The sequence below is a fragment of the Trichomycterus rosablanca genome, chromosome 13 (assembly GCF_030014385.1).
Source record: "Trichomycterus rosablanca isolate fTriRos1 chromosome 13, fTriRos1.hap1, whole genome shotgun sequence".
NCBI lineage: Eukaryota > Metazoa > Chordata > Actinopteri > Siluriformes > Trichomycteridae > Trichomycterus > Trichomycterus rosablanca.
In genome coordinates, this window is record NC_086000.1 from 22093716 (window position 1) to 22112541 (window position 18826).

Consider the following 18826-nt stretch of genomic DNA (forward strand, 5'->3'; position numbering starts at 1 on the left):
GCTAACAGATAAGTAAGATTTTGCTGGTAGTGATCAAAAGGTCTGAATAAATGTTTTAGTAATTTGACATCCTTATTTATAAGACATTTAAACTAGTATTGTTTTTATTTATTTAACCATATATAAAAACTGAAGAACTGACTGAGATAATAATACTGTATACTATTTTTTAATGATGTCTTTTTCAGACCAAAAATATACACATATATACAAATATACAATAAGTTAAATGTTTTTCTTTCAATACAATCCCAAATATGGTTACTCTGATTAAAAAATTCCTAGGCAACCAGAAAGAATGAAAACACATTTAAGCATTACCCAGCATTTTATAGGACATTTAATAGACACAATAATGCTTCCTTTGTCTTGCAAATAGCTAAACTTGCATGAACTGTTTACAACTTGTATTCAAATAATGCACTAAAAGCAGTATAGAAAACAAACAAAAAAATCAGCAAGTGCCAATGCTATAACAGTGGTTTTAATATTTTACTTATTTTTAAAATAAAAAAAAATTACCAATTTAATAAATTGATACTTTTGTTCTAAACAGGAATTCATTGGTACTGCCCAATAACAGTAATAATAATAATAAAAAAACACCAGGTCATGCATCTTTGCTTAAAGTTTGTGAAAATCTTTTAGGAAGTCAGTGGGTCTATCCTAAAATAGAGTAATTATTTGCTGTTATGATTATAATGGGCAGATCTGACCAGATCTAATTAACTTATTTTCAGGCCAAACACTGTTCCAAAATTCATAACCTTTCCATAGAGGCAATTACTTATCTTACATGTGCCTACCATTGTGGTATATGCTCATTTATTTTTCCTTACATTATTATTTAAACTCTAGAAATGTTAAAAGCCTGGAGCCTCCAAGTGGGAAACAATTGCCACATTGCAGTGCAATCCCCAGGCAAGATTTAGCCATTCAAAGCCTAAAGTACAGTAAAGCATAACTGGTCCTGCACTCTGTTAGGGAGTATGGCAGTTTTGGAACAGATTATGTTACATTTCTGCCACAAACAACCTTGATTCTGTTTTGTCATAACAGAGAAATCTTGCAAGCTGTACTGGTATTTTCAAAGCTGAAAGCACATTGCTTATAACCCATGAAATATGTGCAATTTTTAACAAATTTAATGTTAAAAGCTGTGTCTTATTTATGTCAGGTTAAAAGATAGCAAGGTGTAAAACTGTTACAATATACATGATCAGTATAATACAGCTATCACATTACGCTAACATAAATTAACGTCATTACTGGATCTGTTATCAAATACACAAAGTGCAGAGTACAATAGCTCAGTAAGGGGAACTTTTGTACTGGTTGGTGTTGTACTGGTGCCTTTTCCTCTGTTGCTTTTGCTGGTTGTGGTGTTCACAGGGAACACTGTACATCTGAAGTCAGTTGGACGATTTTCTAGAGTGTGTCAGTGTCCTCAGTGAAGAGCTCAGCCAGGTCTGCTACTGTAAACACAGAGGCCTCAGCATGCTTCATGGCTGTGGCACTGTGACTGAAAAAAAAATAGGAAAACATCAATGGAATCATTAAACAAAATTATGCAGAACAAAATTATTATTTTATGCAGACTAGAATAAAATACATTAAGACTATGCCAGTTCCTAAGTTGATGTAACACATTACAAAAATTTTTTGCCAAATACTTATAAAGTTGTGAAGTAATAAACACTTCTTTTAAAACTTTCTATTGTCTATGCTACATTGTGTATAAAATGAACATTAACAAAAGGCTAAGTTGTTTACAAGGTAAAGGTTCGACACCACATACAATCTTATCAAACTGTCCAACAGTTTATAAATGTGTCTCAATCAATAAATAAAAATAACTTAGGAATTTTACAGGAATCTACAGTCCATAAAATGATTAAAATTGAAAAGATCTTAGATCTTTAGAAGAAATCTCTGTATGTAAATTGCAAGGGAAAACATTTATTTAATTGCCCGTGACCTTTGGCATTGCATTAAAAATGAAAACATCTTGATTAACACTGGTTATTAAATTTTAGTGACAATCATGGTATGGGGGATGTTTTTGTGCCAGTGGCATGGGTGACATCTGTGAAGGCAGTGTTAATGCTGAGTGGTACACACATTTTAAATGCTAGAAAACGTCTCATTTCTTTATTGCCCCTCCCTTTCCCCCACCCAATTCAGTAATGGCCAATTGGAGCTTATCTCTTTCTCTTTGCTGCTGCCACCTCCAGTTAAGGAGGGCTGAGGCGGTCACACATCCCCTCCAAAATGCGCACAGCTGCTGATCGTCTCTTTTTACGGAGTATTGCATGCTTAGAGCCACACACTATTCATGATCAGCTGCCCACCCCTTCCCGTGCAGGCACATCAACCAGTCAGCAGAGGCCGCAGTAGCCCCAGCGATAAGGAACTCTGTTTTAGCCATTGTCCAAAATCTCAGCACTAGTGGGCTAGCATGTTTTATCACTGTGCCACCTGGGTGCCCCTATGTCGTAAAATTGTGTGGCACGCCACTTTGGGAAAGATTTGTTTTTCCATAACAATTCAACTTGCAAATTATTAAACCAGTTGTACTGAAAGGGGTATTTGCAGCATTATTTATTCATCTGTATAAATAGTGTTTAAGAGTTTTGTCCCTTGGAACTTTACCTTCACCATGATTGCTACTTGTTAAATAAAATCTTCCAGACTATTTAGACACGTTTTTCATATGGTGTCAGTTTAAAATGCATACTTTTTGTATTTATTTTTAGGTAGATATGCACTGGAAGTATAAAAAGTGACAATAAAAAGTGTTTTTCTCTTTGTAACTGTACATGACAAATAATGAACACACAATCAGGCATTAACTTACCTTTTCTCTGCTGTTTTCAGCATGGCCTGCATGCGCTCCTCAATTGTAGACTTAATGAGAAACCGGTGCACAAATGTGGGTCTAGAGTACATAAAGAAAATAAGGAATTCATTGATTTTCATAAATTATTATTTAAGTCATCTTACAAATTGTACCATGGGTGGGATCTACAGCTGTGTCTCTGTACTCTGTACCAACTTTCAACTTGTGTCCGATTTACTTGTTGGGTTCTTTATAATATATATATACAGTATATACTGTGTATATATATATATATATATATATATATATATATATATATATATATATATATATATATATATATATATATATATATATATATATATACACAGTGTATCACAAAAGTGAGTACACCCCTCACATTTCTGCAAATATTTCATTATATATTTTCATGGGACAACACTAGAGACATGAAACTTGAATATACCTTAGAGTAGTCAGTGTACAGCTTGTATAGCAGTGTAGATTTACTGTCTTCTGAAAATAACTCAACACACAGCCATTAATGTCTAAATAGCTGGCAACATAAGTGAGTACACCCCACAGTGAACATGTCCAAATTGTGCCCAAATGTGTCGTTGTCCCTCCCTGGTGTCATGTGTCAAGGTTCCAGGTGTAAATGGGGAGCAGGGCTGTTAAATTTGGTGTTTTGGGTACAATTCTCTCATACTGGCCACTGGATATTCAACATGGCACCTCATGGCAAAGAACTCTCTGAGGATGTGAGAAATAGAATTGTTGCTCTCCACAAAGATGGCCTGGGCTATAAGAAGATTGCTAACACCCTGAAACTGAGCTACAGCATGGTGGCCAAGGTCATACAGCGGTTTTCCAGGACAGGTTCCACTCGGAACAGGCTTCGCCAGGGTCGACCAAAGAAGTTGAGTCCACGTGTTCGGCGTCATATCCAGAGGTTGGCTTTAAAAAATAGACACATGAGTGCTGCCAGCATTGCTGCAGAGGTTGAAGACGTGGGAGGTCAGCCTGTCAGTGCTCAGACCATACGCCGCACACTGCATCAACTCGGTCTGCATGGTCGTCATCCCAGAAGGAAGCTGACGCACAAGAAAGCCCGCAAACAGTTTGCTGAAGACAAGCAGTCCAAGAACATGGATTACTGGAATGCCCTGTGGTCTGATGAGACCAAGATAAACTTGTTTGGCTCAGATGGTGTCCAGCATGTGTGGCGGCGCCCTGGTGAGAAGTATCAAGACAACTGTATCTTGCCTACAGTCAAGCATGGTGGTGGTAGCATCATGGTCTTGGGCTGCATGAGTGTTGCTGGCACTGGGGAGCTGCAGTTCATTGAGGGAAACATGAATTCCAACATGTACTGTGACATTCTGAAACAGAGCATGATCCCCTCCCTTCGAAAACTGGGCCTCATGGCAGTTTTCCAACAGGATAACGACCCCAAACACAACCTCCAAGATGACAACTGCCTTGCTGAGGAAGCTGAAGGTAAAGGTGATGGACTAAACCCAATTGAGCACCTGTGGCACATCCTCAAGTGGAAGGTGGAGGAGTTCAAGGTGTCTAACATCCACCAGCTCCGTGATGTCATCATGGAGGAGTGGAAGAGGATTCCAGTAGCAACCTGTGCAGCTCTGGTGAATTCCATGCCCAGGAGGGTTAAGGCAGTGCTGGATAATAATGGTGGTCACACAAAATATTGACACTTTGGGCACAATTTGGACATGTTCACTGTGGGGTGTACTCACTTATGTTGCCAGCTATTTAGACATTAATGGCTGTGTGTTGAGTTATTTTCAGAAGACAGTAAATCTACACTGCTATACAAGTTGTACACTGACTACTCTAAGTTATATCCAAGTTTTATTTCTATAGTGTTGTCCCATGAAAAGATATAATAAAATATTTGCAGAAATGTGAGGGGTGTACTCACTTTTGTGATACACTGTATATATATATATATATGTATATATATATATATATATATATATATATATATATATATATATATATATATATATATATATATATATATATATATATAAATGACAACTTAAATCACACATAGAATCTTAGAACGGAAGTAAATAAAATAATTGTATTAATAGGTAGATTTTTTTTTTGTAATTATGTGCAAATTTAATATAAATAGGGACAATAAACTGACTATCATTTCTAAATTGTTTTATACTGGAGTTATAGTCTATCCTATGCAGTAAGAGATGAAGTCATTTGGACATTTGAGAAAATTATTTAATTTTAGTGCTTTTGATTCCATTCAGTTACCTATCTAAAATTTGCCGAGCTGCAGTTTAGTGTCTATTCTGTCCATGCACATAACAAAACTTGTATTAGATGCATTTTTATCATACAATATAGTAACTGTTTGTTTACTGCATGTATTGCATAGATTCTGACTCTTCATTCCAAAATCACAAGTTTTTATATTATGACTCACTTTGTCTGGCCAATGCGGTGCACTCTACCAATGGCCTGCAGTTCATGTGCTGGGTTAAGAATGGGCTCCACAAGCAGCACATGGGTAGCTTCTATGATATTCAGTCCATTTGAGCCTGTGTGCAATGGCAACAGCAGGATGTTGATCTTCTCCTCATATTTGAAAGAACTAAGGTTTTCCTAAAAATATATCATAAATAATAAAATCATAAACAAATTGAAAACAGAAGAATAGCAATAATAGACAAAGCTTTAGTCAATGCCCATATACAATCCTAAAACTGAATGTTCTAGTCTGAATGGTAATATTAGCATGATAGTCTGGTGGTGTAGTTTACAAACCTGAAACTTGTGAATGCCATTGATTTGTGAGAACTCCAGGTTGTTATCTAAGAGTGCTTTTGCAATGATGTCCAGCACTCCCTGCCACTGGAGGGGTATACAGGAAAGAATCAGTGTAAACAACATGTTAAAAATACAGTGTAAATGAGATATGAACTGCCTACAAACAAATGTCACCGTGGAAAACACGAGGGATTTAGCTCCTGGGTCAGTCATCTGGATTTTCTTGAGGGCTCTGACCACAGCCTCTACTTTAGTGGAGTGGCTTCCCTACAGTAAGAGAAAATTCCAGATAAATAACCATGCATTCTGAAAGTGGAGAATTTGCTTTACACATTTATTTAAAAAATTGGCACTGACTTTGACAGGAATCTCTTGTCCCTGATCTGCAGCTTGAGTGGTGAAGACGTAGGAAATTTCAGTGTGGGAAGTGGTTTGTCTGCAGATGGCACACTTGATAGCTTTCTTACGATTTCCAACACTGTATTGCTCCACAATGATGGAAATGCACTCATTGCAGAAACAGTGTCCACAGGTGAGCACGGCCCACTGCCAAACACAAGCACACAGACAGTGTTACTGCTTTCTTAATGCACCCATATTACAAAGTGTCAATGAATGTCCACAATTTAAAAATATGTTCAGTAATGTGTGTTATTGTTGAGGTGTTATCTCTCACTTCTTGACCCAGGGAGCGGGCACAGATGGGACATGGTTCCGGATTCAGACCTCCTGTGGATTTATCCTGGGACTGAAACAATGGTTATGGGTAAATATAAGTCAGCAGCACAATAAAAAGAGATAAAGTAGACAGAAAATGCTCTGGTCCATGTCTTAACACACTGCAAAAATGGCAATCTGACTAATAAGGAATGCAGAGCTGTAGTAGCAGCAGCACCCTCACATTTGCCTCATACAAGCTTAGCCATAGAAGAGTTAAAAACAGACAGGTCTCTGTGTCCTAACTGTTTCCTATGTGCTGTATATAGTTGATGCTTCAGCGATGTGTTTGCTGTGAATTGGCATATTACCTTCTCTAGATTGGTGAGATACAGAAACTGTCCAAGCTTTTTCTGTAGCTGAGATTTAGCCACAGCTCTGTCATTCAACAGCTTTACTCTGTTCTGCTCTACCTAAAGCTCGATAAAAATAAACAAAATAACATGTAATATGCACAAAGCTACAGTTTACAGTATGAGTGAAGTTATGGATGGGTAAAGTTCTACCCACCTCATGTGGTTCTATGATGTGCAGAACTTTAGGTTTGGGCTCATCAGGAAGACGCACACGCAGCCTTTCTGTAGCCATACCCAGCTCATCTATAGCTGATACACGATCTCTTAATGTCATCCAGTACTCGTGCAGCACCTGAAGAGCCACAAAGCATTTCTGTTATTGCAATTATTGCTGTTAATCAGTTATTAATGAGCAATCATGCTTAAAGTATTTATGGATCCAGAGTACCATTAGACTTACAATTAGTGCAATGCCGTTTTAGCAAAACCAAGTAGCAAACAAAATGGATTAAATTACAAATCACAAAAAAGAAAATAAAACCTGTCTTTTGCTTTAAACAGTACCTTAGTCTTGGAAAGACTTTTTACATGCCTGTCAGATTTCTAAGCTCTAAAAGTGGTTACTATATAAATCTTAACTCAGTAATCATTATAACTTGTAAGTGCATAAATACACACCTTGTACTCCTTTTTCCAGAACTCAAAGAGCTCCATAAATGTGTTACCCTCCTCTATAAGTTCAGAATCCAGGCGGCGGATTTTGGCAAAGGACAAAATGGCTTTCAGGGTCCGTTCTGTCTCACTGGCTGCCCTCAGGCCACGACTAGTGGTGGGAAGTCTGTCATCCATTAGCCCTTCCTCATCCTCAATCATGTCCTCGAAAATGGCTGTCTGGCCTTTAACTCTGCCATAAAAAAAATCTGTTTAACTGTCAGTTCTCTTGTGAGAATTGTTTTAACTCATAAAAAGTATTTTTGATTTGCTTACGTGTGAGAGAATAGCTTTGACTCATAATCCGTGAACAGTTCATCAGCTTTGCAAAACACACAGCTACAAAATGAAACAGAGTAAGCCAATTTAAAATACTTATACAATTCTATCAAAATATTTACTGTACTAGACCTACCAACTTAAAAAAAGTCAAGTGTAAATCATCACATACTTGCAACTGACTTAGGTCCCTAACTGTTGCTCATGCCCAGTTGTGTATTTAATTAAAACTTTAATAAATTGAATTTTAAATATATATAACATTAATGAAGACTGTTTACCTAAAACATGCAAAATGCATATACCCAAGTCTTGAAGTCAAATCTTTAATCAAAAAATATAAAAATTGTGACTTAAGTCAGAATTAAGTCTAGGTGTACTACAGTACAACAGCACTTACTTAGTCAAAATACCAACTGATAACACTATATAAACTCTAAAGTAAAACTAAAAGGACCTTACTTGTTAAGTGGGAGGCGGACAGGCCTTAAGTGACAAGCAGTTGACTCCTCAATGACTTCCTGTGAAGGCTGAGCTTCCAGCTTTTTCACAGCATCCTCAACAGTTTTCTGGGACTTCATCAGTTCATCCATCTGAGTGCTAAGTAAAAACTGAAGACCTCGAGCATCCCGAAATCTGAGAAGTAAAAGGTGCTCATGATAAATAATGCATAATAAAACACTAATCAGAATGTACAGAATGAGATGACATTAGTGGCATTACTTGTCTGCCATTGAGAGTTTATTGGCTTGCTGTTTGTAGCTGCAGGTAAGCTCGTTGTGGATCCGGGTGACCAGGTCATCATCCATAGAGTACTGAATGGACTGCTGGACGACGTCCAACCACCAGGGGGCGCGCAGGTTAACCTAAAACAGCTGTGTGAGTGGTGTGGTTTTTTTTGTTAAGCTTAAATTATATTTTAAGTTATGATCTCGTGTGGCATACTTTGCGCTTAAGCTCTTTGATGTTTTGAAGGACAGGCAGGAGATTCTGCTGCGCCTCAGACACTTCAGAGCTGACCTTCGTCATGTAGTGCTGTTTTAACTGCTCTGCCTAGTTAAAACACAGGGAAATGCAGTAGGTCATACTATTTCTTTACTCAAACTTAAATAGTAAATACCCCCTCTGCAAACAACAATCCACATTTTATTCACTTGTATCACAGAGTTTTTACCATAAAGACAAAGTAAGGAGTGCAGTAGAGTATTAATCAGTTTAATACCTGCTTCCTCCCACAAGATCCCATTGCTGGAGCTGCTTTTAGCTAGATATACTTTATCATTGTCTGTATGTTTTTTGCAGATGTCTTTCAGAATCATTTTTTACATTATGTAGAGTAAATTGAATAAAATGTGTAACACATACAATATTAATTACAAAACAATGCTAATAATGCTTTTACATAATATTTTACAATTAGGCTATTTTTTCCTGACCCTTTCTGTGATCCGTTGAATTTTTACTGTGTTACAGGCTTCAGCATTTGGATCGTTGACTTCAATAAGTCTCACTTGGTCCAGCGGTTTGGAAGGTAATTTTGTTGTATAAATAAATATCAGCGATTATTTTACAACCGTGAATATAAAGAATGATCTGCTGAACAAACCTCCTCTTTCAGCCGGTCATCTCGGAGAGTAGGGGGTATACCAGGATGCTTTGCATTAAGCAGCTCCATTAAGTTGTGGGTAGCATGAAGTCTCTATATTTAATAAAAACAAAATATATGCAATATTGTACAGATAAACAACAGTTAGCAGGAATACTTAAATTAATATTTTGTTCTCACTCGCTCTGAAGCACAGGGATAGTGTGTAGTGTTCTACCTGCAGAGAGTCTGTTTTAAGCTGATTTTTGTGTTCTTCTGATGATCGAAGCACTTCTCTGTACATCTCTGCTGCCTCAACAAACTCACCTATCAAAAACACATTGACTTGAAACAGACTCAAATGAATGGAGAAATCAGTGTTGGGAAGGTGTTTTAGCACTAGGTACGTACCTCTAATGATGTGGATTCCTGCCAAACCATTAAGAGCACACACCAGCTGCCTGTGAGCCTCCTCACACTCAACACGACATTTTTTCTGCAGTGACTTGAGAAGCTCTTCCATCGTCATTGTACTGCACCATAAAAATGAAAACATTTTAATGATATTCTTAACTACCTACAAATAGACTTGAGTTTATTTACTTAATTAAGTAATGATGGACACAAGAAGTCATGTAACTAATTAATTACTGAACTACCTCACTTATTCATAAAATACTACACAATGCAACAAAATACAAGCAGATCTCGTTTCTGTAGCAGTCAGTTGGACATGTAGTGCACTATGTAGGTGTTACATCATTAGGTAAAAATGTTTTAGTATGTTTTTCTATTTAAGATGAAACCTTTGGGGATTTGGCTTCAAAACTTAAAAATGGCAGGTGAATAGTAAGTACATTATTCTGTTGCCAGTATTAAGAGCTAGTTAGAACCTTTCTTACCTCTTCTGAAAAGGCAAAAACTCTCCCCTGACAGCCTGAGGGTGGCAACAGGCCTGTCGCAGACGCAGCAGTGGGTACAAAATGGTGTTCACTGTGCGTCTGTCCAGGCTGCCTAACTTCAGTGACCAGTCTGAAATCTTTCTCAGCTTGTGCAATGCATCCTGGGAGCAGACCTCATGCTGGCGGTGGTAAAAGTGACCCTCTACTGGAGAGAAGTTCAGCCAGTGAATCTCATCTGTCTGGGGAGGAATCTGGATCTGATAAAAGTACAAATAAAAGATTTTGTAAGTCTGATTAAATTTATACTTGTACACTATCTTGTCTGAATGACTGGGAAGAAAAAAAAACATGCACTATAACAAACCTGGTCAATAACATCTTTTTTGGCAGATCTCCAGATCTGCTGGCCAATGAGATTGTAGAGTGGGCCTGTGTTTCCACGACGATAAGGTCTATAGAGCAGCTGATCCCACCAGTACTTTACCCAGTATGGGTCAACTCCCAGAAAAAGGACAAGACCATACAAGTCTGCAGAGCCATAAATGTTACTGGTATGTTAAAAATATAAGATATAAGAATAAGAATGTTTGATTTCTTTATTTATTAATTTTTCAGCTAGCTCACCTTCAAGACCTCTTTGCACAGGAGTTCCACTTACACACCAGCGATTAATGGATGTGATTCGCAAAGCCATCTCTGCAGCCTACAAACAAACAGAAAGCATGCTTTAACTCTAGATCAAACTTTATTATGTTAAACAAGACTGCTGTTACATAAATCTTTAAAAGAAAAAAATCTGTTTTGTGGTGTTAGGCTACAAACCCCACTTACAAAAAACTTCTGTACCACAAATCTGTAATTTTAATGTAACTAACTTAATTGTATTTCGTAAATATAAAAAAACAGTATTCATTCATAACAATTGGAAAGGTGACCGTGGTAAACATGCCTCTCTTCCAACTTTTCTTTAAGTGAATTGCAAGCATGAAATGTTACATTTATTTATATTTACAAAAAAACCCTTATTTTCAGAAAAGTTGGGACATTTTGTAAAACGACTTGACAATGGTGACTGAAGACAAGCAGGCATGTGTGTTGCAGGCATCAAATTCAAAATGTGTCGGTCAGTCAAAATATTAAAAGTAATTTATTTGTACTTTAATCCGTTTAATAACGGTTGAAGAGAATTAAGAAATCACACTTAACTTATATATACATGTACAGTTAGGTTACCTTGGCTGTGGTGCACTCCACCATCTGAGCCTCATCCAGACAGACGCGCCACCACTCCACAGCTACAAGTGGGCTTGGAACAGCCATGTAGCGTTTCTGGTTGCGGAAGCGTCGTCCATCTTTGCTGTTACTGTGAGGAAGGTCTACATAGTTCAGCTCAGTACGTAGTACATCATAAGTAGTGATGACTACATCCTGTTCAGCCAGGACATGAGGCTGAATGAATCCATGCCTTTTCACACCCTGGTACACCTAACAGACAAAGATTGTTTTATTAAATTCACAATAAAAGTCATAACTGTTTAAAACTGTACATCTACAAAGTACAAGGTTAGCATACCATGAATATGAAAAGCTTAAGTAAAAGACACTGATATAGATGGGCTGTCTTGGGCTTTAACCATTCACATCATTGGTGGACAAGTTGCTAAATAAACTAATAGATGTCAGCTCTCATCCAAAAATGCACAATCCAGTTTAAAATCAAGTTTACCTATACAACCTATTCATTTAGAAACAAAATGATGTAAAAACTATTGGATAAAACAACATTTAATATATATTTTGAATATAAACACTAATGATCTATAACTTTAATTATTACTTAAAATTATTACACTCAAAGAATAGGTGGAAACATTACCAAGACAGGTTATATTCGGGGCCTTCCTGACTGCACAAAAATATATATAAATTAATAAACTTTACATAACGTGGCTGATTTTTATCAGAGTGAAACCAATGGTAGGGTTTAAACAAAATCTGTCGGGCTATAATATGGATGAGCATTAAAACCTGTTACTGTGGTTCAGTTTAAGTTGGGCATAGATAGAATGATCTCAGGCTATTAAAATTCAAAATTAGTAAATATAAGAACATATAATATATGTGTATAAATGTTACCCACCAGAACTCGAAGTGAGGCAGAGCGAATATGGTGGTTAATCTCCTCAACCCACTGATGGCAGATGGAACTAGGTGAAATGATGAGAGTGGCACCAGTAGGAACAGGTGTCATGGCCACCAGGCAATGTGGGCAGTAGAATGGCGTGGTCGACAAGTTCTCTTCCTTATAGTTTACACACTCCGCGTGCTGCCACAACAGGCAATTCATGCACTGCACCCGAGCTTTATAGTCTACTAGGCCCAGTTCTCCACATATACATTCAAAGCGGTAATCAGGGGTATTAAAGGGAACCACGGATGCTCGAGTTGGAGGTGAAGGCTCTATCTGAAGATCTTGGGTAATATCGGCTTGACTTTCTAACTGGATACTATCATCACACTGCGGTGGCTGTAGTTTAGCGTTGATCTCATTACATTCTGATGGCTCTTTCTTAGCTTCATCTGTTGGAATCTGAGGCTGGTAGTTGTCTGGATTAATGTCTATGCTTGGTTTGTTATTAAGCTCTTTCGGCTCTGCTAGCAGTTCATGGTCATGCTTTGATTCCACTGTGAGTACAGGAGGATCCATGGTGCTTAGTGTGTCTTCAGAGTCAGAGGATATGTTGGATGGGTTCATTATGGAGTCTCGCTCCTGGCCTGCACATCTGCGGGATGTTCTCCTGGGAGCAGCCTCTCCAGGTGACTTGTGCTTTAATAAATAAAAAAATAAAAAAAGACTTGTTATACTTAAATACATTTACGTATAACAATTTGTGGCTTGTTCCTCCTCTACTGTTGGTGAGTACTTAACACAGCTGCAGGTGAGAACCCCTTACTGTTTCTGAGATACTTCAATTCTAATTATTTGGCACTAATGATTCAGCTCTTATAAAAGTCACTCATTTACTTTATGCCTGATCACATCAGCTGCATTTAAAAAGTGTACCAGAAATAAATACAGTCAGCCCAACATTTAATGTATTCCTGACCATAACCTGCACAGTTGTTACAATATAGACACTGTCCTGTACATTTGTGGGTGACGGTCATAACGTATATGGCTCATCAGTGTATATTCAGTACAACAATATGTAAGTACATACAGGGCTAGGAGGTTTCTTCTTCTTTTCTTTGTAGTTCCGTCCCAGCTTGAATGATCCAGCTAAGCCACGGCCTTTAACTTGTTCCACCAAACCTTCGCCTATGAGCTTTGTTAGCATTTTCTTTATGTGGTTGCGGTTCTTCAGAGGGTCGTACTTATACATAGTCCGCAGGTATGTGAACATGGCATTGATTGACGCTCCTTTCCCAACCTTCATTTCACTAATGGCAGTCAGAAGCATCACACGGACAGCTATTCAAGATAAAGAAGACAAAGTTACACATGACATAGATTAGTAAACATCTGCAATAAATGCATGCCAACACTAGTAATAACAAACTTGGCTTCTGACCAGGATAGGAAATTTTCTCTCTTGGCTTTGGGTCACATTGCTTGGTCCTTTGCCTCTCTAATGGAGGAGGAGGAATGTAATAGTTTACTGATTGTCCCTGGGGGATACAAAAAGAAATATAGACACTTTTTCACCAATAAGCAACTGCACACAATGCAAATAAAATTATAGAAATAAGAAAACCTTTTCATTTATACAATTAAATAGAAAGCTTTGGAGTATATAATAAATTGTAAATATTTGATTTTTGTTACTTTTGCTGTTCATCATAGCTCACTTACCACAGGTAAAGTAAGAGCACTCTGCTTCAGGCCTTGGCGGGTATGGCATAAAATAAGGGCCAGCACCTCCACAGTTTTACCCAACCCCATTTCATCTGCAAGAATTCCTCCAGGCCAGTCAACTCCAGCCAGAGGAAACTCCCGAATTATACTACAAAGTCAAAAAGAATCAAACCCCATTTGTAATCAGTTCTTGCATTTCTGTACTTGATAGAAATACATACAAACTACATGGCCAAAAGTATGTGGATACCACTTCTAATTAGTGGATTAGTGTATGTTAGTTGAACCCTTGCTAACAGACTTAAGTATACAGCCATGTCATCTCTACAGACAAAAACCTAAAAGGATATTAAAATTCTACTGAAGGGCCTGAGGCACTTTTATAAGATGACACCTATCCAACAAGTTTGTTGTTAATGTCCCCCTCTGAAGCTGCCCTAATTGGCTGGATATGTTGTTATGGTAAAGCAGAAATGTCAATGAGCAACAATGGCAGACTAAGTGTGAAGACTTAAAGTTGAGGCATTCGCTAGAGTTTCACAGTTCCCCTGGAAGAAATATTAGCACTAGAAGTGTTAATCAACTATGCGAGAAAAATGGATAAAGCCAACTGTTTCATGGAGTGATGTCAAGACTGCAACTGGAGTTCGGCCAATGGTTGGTCTGCTGAGAGATGGTATGATATGTCAGAAAACCCTACCCTACCTGCCTAAATGGACAGTTGGAAGGTCTGATGGCCTGTGACTGTTGGCCTGTGACTGTTCAGCAGGTTTTTTTCCCCCTCAGTTTTAGTTTAAGCAAATAGTTCTGGTCAAATCTTTTTTTCAGTTCCAAAAATAAAATACGTTTAGTAAGAAAGAACTTGAATGGTCTGCGAAGAGCCCTGACCTCAACCCCTAATTAACAGTTTTAAGATGAACTGGAATGCAGAGTACCTGCAGGACTTTTCACTTAATATCATTGCTAAATGTTAATAATGCTACCCTTTGCCAAATTAAATCAAATCCCAAAAGTCATGTTCCAAAATCTAGTGGAAAGCCTTTGGCTGGAGAGTGAAGACTGAAATAAAGGGAGCACACTCATTATTATTGGTCTTGTTCTGAGATGATGGCGTGATGTCTGACAGTTCACATTTTTGGCTATGTACTTTGTTATGATAAAAAATGCTATTTTAAGTATCTTACCAGCCTGTGTAGGGGTTATAAAACAACTTCTTTCCACACATTGAAATCACCTCCCTCCAAAGAAAATGTAGTCTTTGATCTGCTTAAAAATATAATTAAAAATTTTAATTATTTAATTATAAACTTCAAAAAAACACACATCAGAGATGTAATACTAAACCGATAACTGACAAAGAAGTTGTGGTTCGATTAATGCTTTCAGATAAAAATATGATTTAAATTCATTTCCAACAGCTGATGTTTAATTTAAATTGAAAGCAATTTCACCAAATTTTAGACTCTGTGTGCATGTGGTACTTTTAGGCATGACCGTATTTGTGTGTGTAAATATGTGTGTAAGTGTGTATATATACAAAACAGACTGGCGGGCATGGCAACTGTACCTTGGGGAGCTTCATTCCTGTACCTCTCTTTCCTCAACATCCAGTTAACAGCTTGACTCTGGTAGAGTCGAAGCACTGGGATGAGGGCTGGATGCTGTACATCAAACATCTGTTCCTGTTCTTTTCTCTGATGGTGTCTGACGTAGTCATAGAGCTCCTCCACGTTTTGCCGTTCTAGATCAGTGTCACACTCTTCCTCTTCATTTTCCATGATCTCTACCATCAGAAAAAAACTGATTTGTCATACTTATAAACATTAATGTGCAGCATAAAGAATATATAGCATAAATCAGTTAGTTAATCAGTATGGGAAGAACAGATACCAGGAATTATGAAATCATAGAACAATTCCATCAATTTCTGCATCAGCTGATTAGTTCTTCTTATGCGTCCATTTCCTTCACTGAGAAATTCTGGTCGTCCCAACCCAGATTCTAAAAGAAAAAATTTCAACTGCACAAAAAAACAAAAATATATGAATATTTGAGTAAATTATATTTTAACATTAAAAGTCTATTGTAAAGGGAAATTATTGTATTTTTGCATGACAAAAAGCCATTATATGTGTCCGTAAGCCCAAAAAAGTCATTAATATAGATAGGTTGGGTCTCAAAAAACCCTGACTATTTGGTTTGCCATCCTCCTTTTAGTGTATCCTCCTTTTCACTATACATGTGAACTTTGTATTAGGGTAGGACAGCAATAAAATGAGCCGATTATCTTGATTCCCTAGATATTTTAACAAATATATACTACTGGAGTAAAACGTTGACTTGTAAGGTCATGTCAGTTTTAGAAGTTTAATGATTTCTGCTACTGTTTTTTTTCATGACCAAATGATTGGAACACACCTTTCTAAATGGCAGAATCTGAAATTTGACCAAATGTGTTGGTTTTTCAGTACAGCTAAGTAGAATCTATATATTCCAGTAGACCACGCAGGCACAATGGGAACCCAGGTTTACTCAGGAAAATGATTCATAAATGTATTCTGAATACAAAACTTTCCAAGATACATACACACATATATATATATATATGAGTTTATCTTTGGACAGTTTTTACTTTTACCTTTACTGCACCATCTCCTGACAAGTGACAGAGCTGTATGATCTTCCTCTTTTGCAGCCAGTCCAAGTCCTCCAGTGATAATCCACCTAACGAGCACTCAGTAGGATACTTTGTAGGTTGATCTGATGTTGTGGTGGCTGGAATTATTAACAGTGCATTCTGAGTCTGCTGCAGGCAAAAATTTACGTCTGTAAGCTCCATGGGGACCTTTGGATGGAGGTTAAACTCTCCAATCAGTGCCTTCCAGCTAAGCACCAAAGCACACACTGGCATCACAGTAAGCTCAATAATTTCTGGTGAGTCCAGCATAGAGCTTCCTGGCTCCTCAAAGGAATGGCCAGCCACAGTTCCACTTGTGACGTCCAGAACAGGGTCAGGTTGGCAGCTGATAGAAAGCTGGGGAAATGTCTCAGTGACCTCAAAGTTGGCTGTAATTTTGTTGTGCTCATGTAAGCAGGAATGGCCGGCACTGCTTATGCCAAAACCAGGGTCAGGCTGATTGCTCGCTGATGTCTCTAAGAAACTTTCATCAGCTTCAAACTCACCCTCAGTCCTTCGGTGATCATGCATGTTCCAGTCCAATTTCTTTTTGTCCTCGTCGTCCATGCGGACAGGTGCCACACGTTTCCTTCTGCTGCTCATGTTTTAGGATGTGCAGACAAAAAAGGAGAGGAATCCAACTGGTCCAGATAGGATCCAAGAATGATGAATTAGAGAAGAGCTACATGCTGTTGCATTTCAAATCGATGTCAAATCTGTAAACATAAAGTGTTCATAAATCGTCATTGAATTCTGCTCCTGAAATGTTAGAATCTCACTAAATAAAAAAGAAAATTCTGACTAACAACTGCTTCACTTTCTGAACAGTTAGGTGTGTGAATTAATTATTCAGACAGTAGTTGGTAAGTTGTGGACACATGGTGGTCCTTTTCTACTAATGAATTTGCTAACGGGTGAATGAGAAGTTATGCAAAGCAAGAGATAGACAACAGTCAGTAACTGTACACTTACAAAGTACACTTAATTGGTAGTAAACTGACAGCTTATTAAGGAACTATTGGTTTAAATTTCCATGATGTTAGAATAAACCTTACGATCCAAACATATTTCACATTTTCTAAAAATCCTAAAATAGGATTAGAAGCCAGGAACCTAACAAATACTGTAGTTCAGATATCTGACATGAGTTAATCTTCACATCCCAAGTAATAACAGAATTACAAAATGAAACATGCAACGAACAATAATTACCCAATCGACAGCCAAATGTCCTCCATGCACAAACCCAACAACTCTTAAAAGAGCTTCGTTTTAGCTGCAGCTTTACTAACGTGATGGAATTATCCCCAGCATTCCGCCATGTTTAAAATACCGGATGTGAGGTAGGTTTGGACCAAAACAAAGACAGCGTGAATTCACATGTTGACCGTTAGATGGCGCTGTAGTAATTCACGACTCAATAGTCTAATGCTAGTTGGCACGTTTAAATTGGTCAGGCTTTACATTCTGATAATTTAGTATTGTTATTATTTAGGATTGAATTTCGTATTCATTATATCCTGGTCACTAAAATATTTCCACTGCAAATAGTCTTTCTTTTTAATTGGTCTGAAAGACTCCGTTAATCCACACATTCGTTTTTGTAATGTAAACACAGATAAAACGTCTGGTAGCAGTAAAACCTGCAGATGTGTAGTATTTCAAACAGCAAGTCATGTTGATATTGGTTTTGTATTTTTTTATTTACTTGTCGAAATAATACAAATAAGGACTTGGTATTCAGGTAGAAATGTAGTATTTTTCTATTTATTATTTCAGTTTTATTTCAGTAACAAGAGTTTGTTCGTTGCAATAGACTTCAGTAACAAATGTACGGAATACTGTGACCTTATGCTAATAGCTACATCTAGCGGCCAAACAAGGTTTAATTTAATTCTGCACAAAAAACCTGTCGAGACAGTTTTTCCACCAGTTAAAAACAATCTTTTCCGTGCCTTCAGTGTTAATATTTTTCGTGATAGTTTTAAGCATAAAAATTAGACGATGATTTCCCTCAGGTAATTAGTTTTTAAGCTTACCGAGGCATCTGCGAAAATACAAATATAGGACTTTTATTGTTTTGGTTAACAAGCGAGTGAATTACTAATAGGTGAGGTTATCATGATGGGGTATAAATGGAGATTTACCAA

At 37.4% G+C, this 18826-nt stretch overlaps 1 protein-coding gene across 1 annotated transcript; it reads right to left on the reverse strand.

Moving 5' to 3' along the window:
- Nucleotides 1–476: 476 nt before the first annotated feature.
- shprh (SNF2 histone linker PHD RING helicase) lies at nt 477–17310 on the reverse strand. Its single transcript, XM_063006899.1, has 30 exons — nt 17145–17310; nt 16638–17033; nt 15890–16019; nt 15567–15782; nt 15184–15262; nt 13997–14147; nt 13716–13812; nt 13365–13615; nt 12284–12970; nt 11377–11628; nt 10768–10846; nt 10508–10671; nt 10144–10400; nt 9653–9774; nt 9480–9568; nt 9263–9355; nt 8602–8709; nt 8380–8522; nt 8119–8292; nt 7654–7716; nt 7345–7570; nt 6881–7018; nt 6682–6783; nt 6330–6401; nt 6011–6199; nt 5828–5920; nt 5651–5737; nt 5310–5488; nt 2858–2938; nt 477–1522 (listed from the first exon to the last, which is right to left on the reverse strand). Exons 1-30 carry the CDS (start codon nt 17277–17279, stop codon nt 1429–1431), a joined length of 4947 nt encoding a protein of 1648 aa, XP_062862969.1. The 5' UTR covers nt 17280–17310; the 3' UTR covers nt 477–1428.
- Between the last annotated feature and the right edge of the window lie 1516 nt (nt 17311–18826).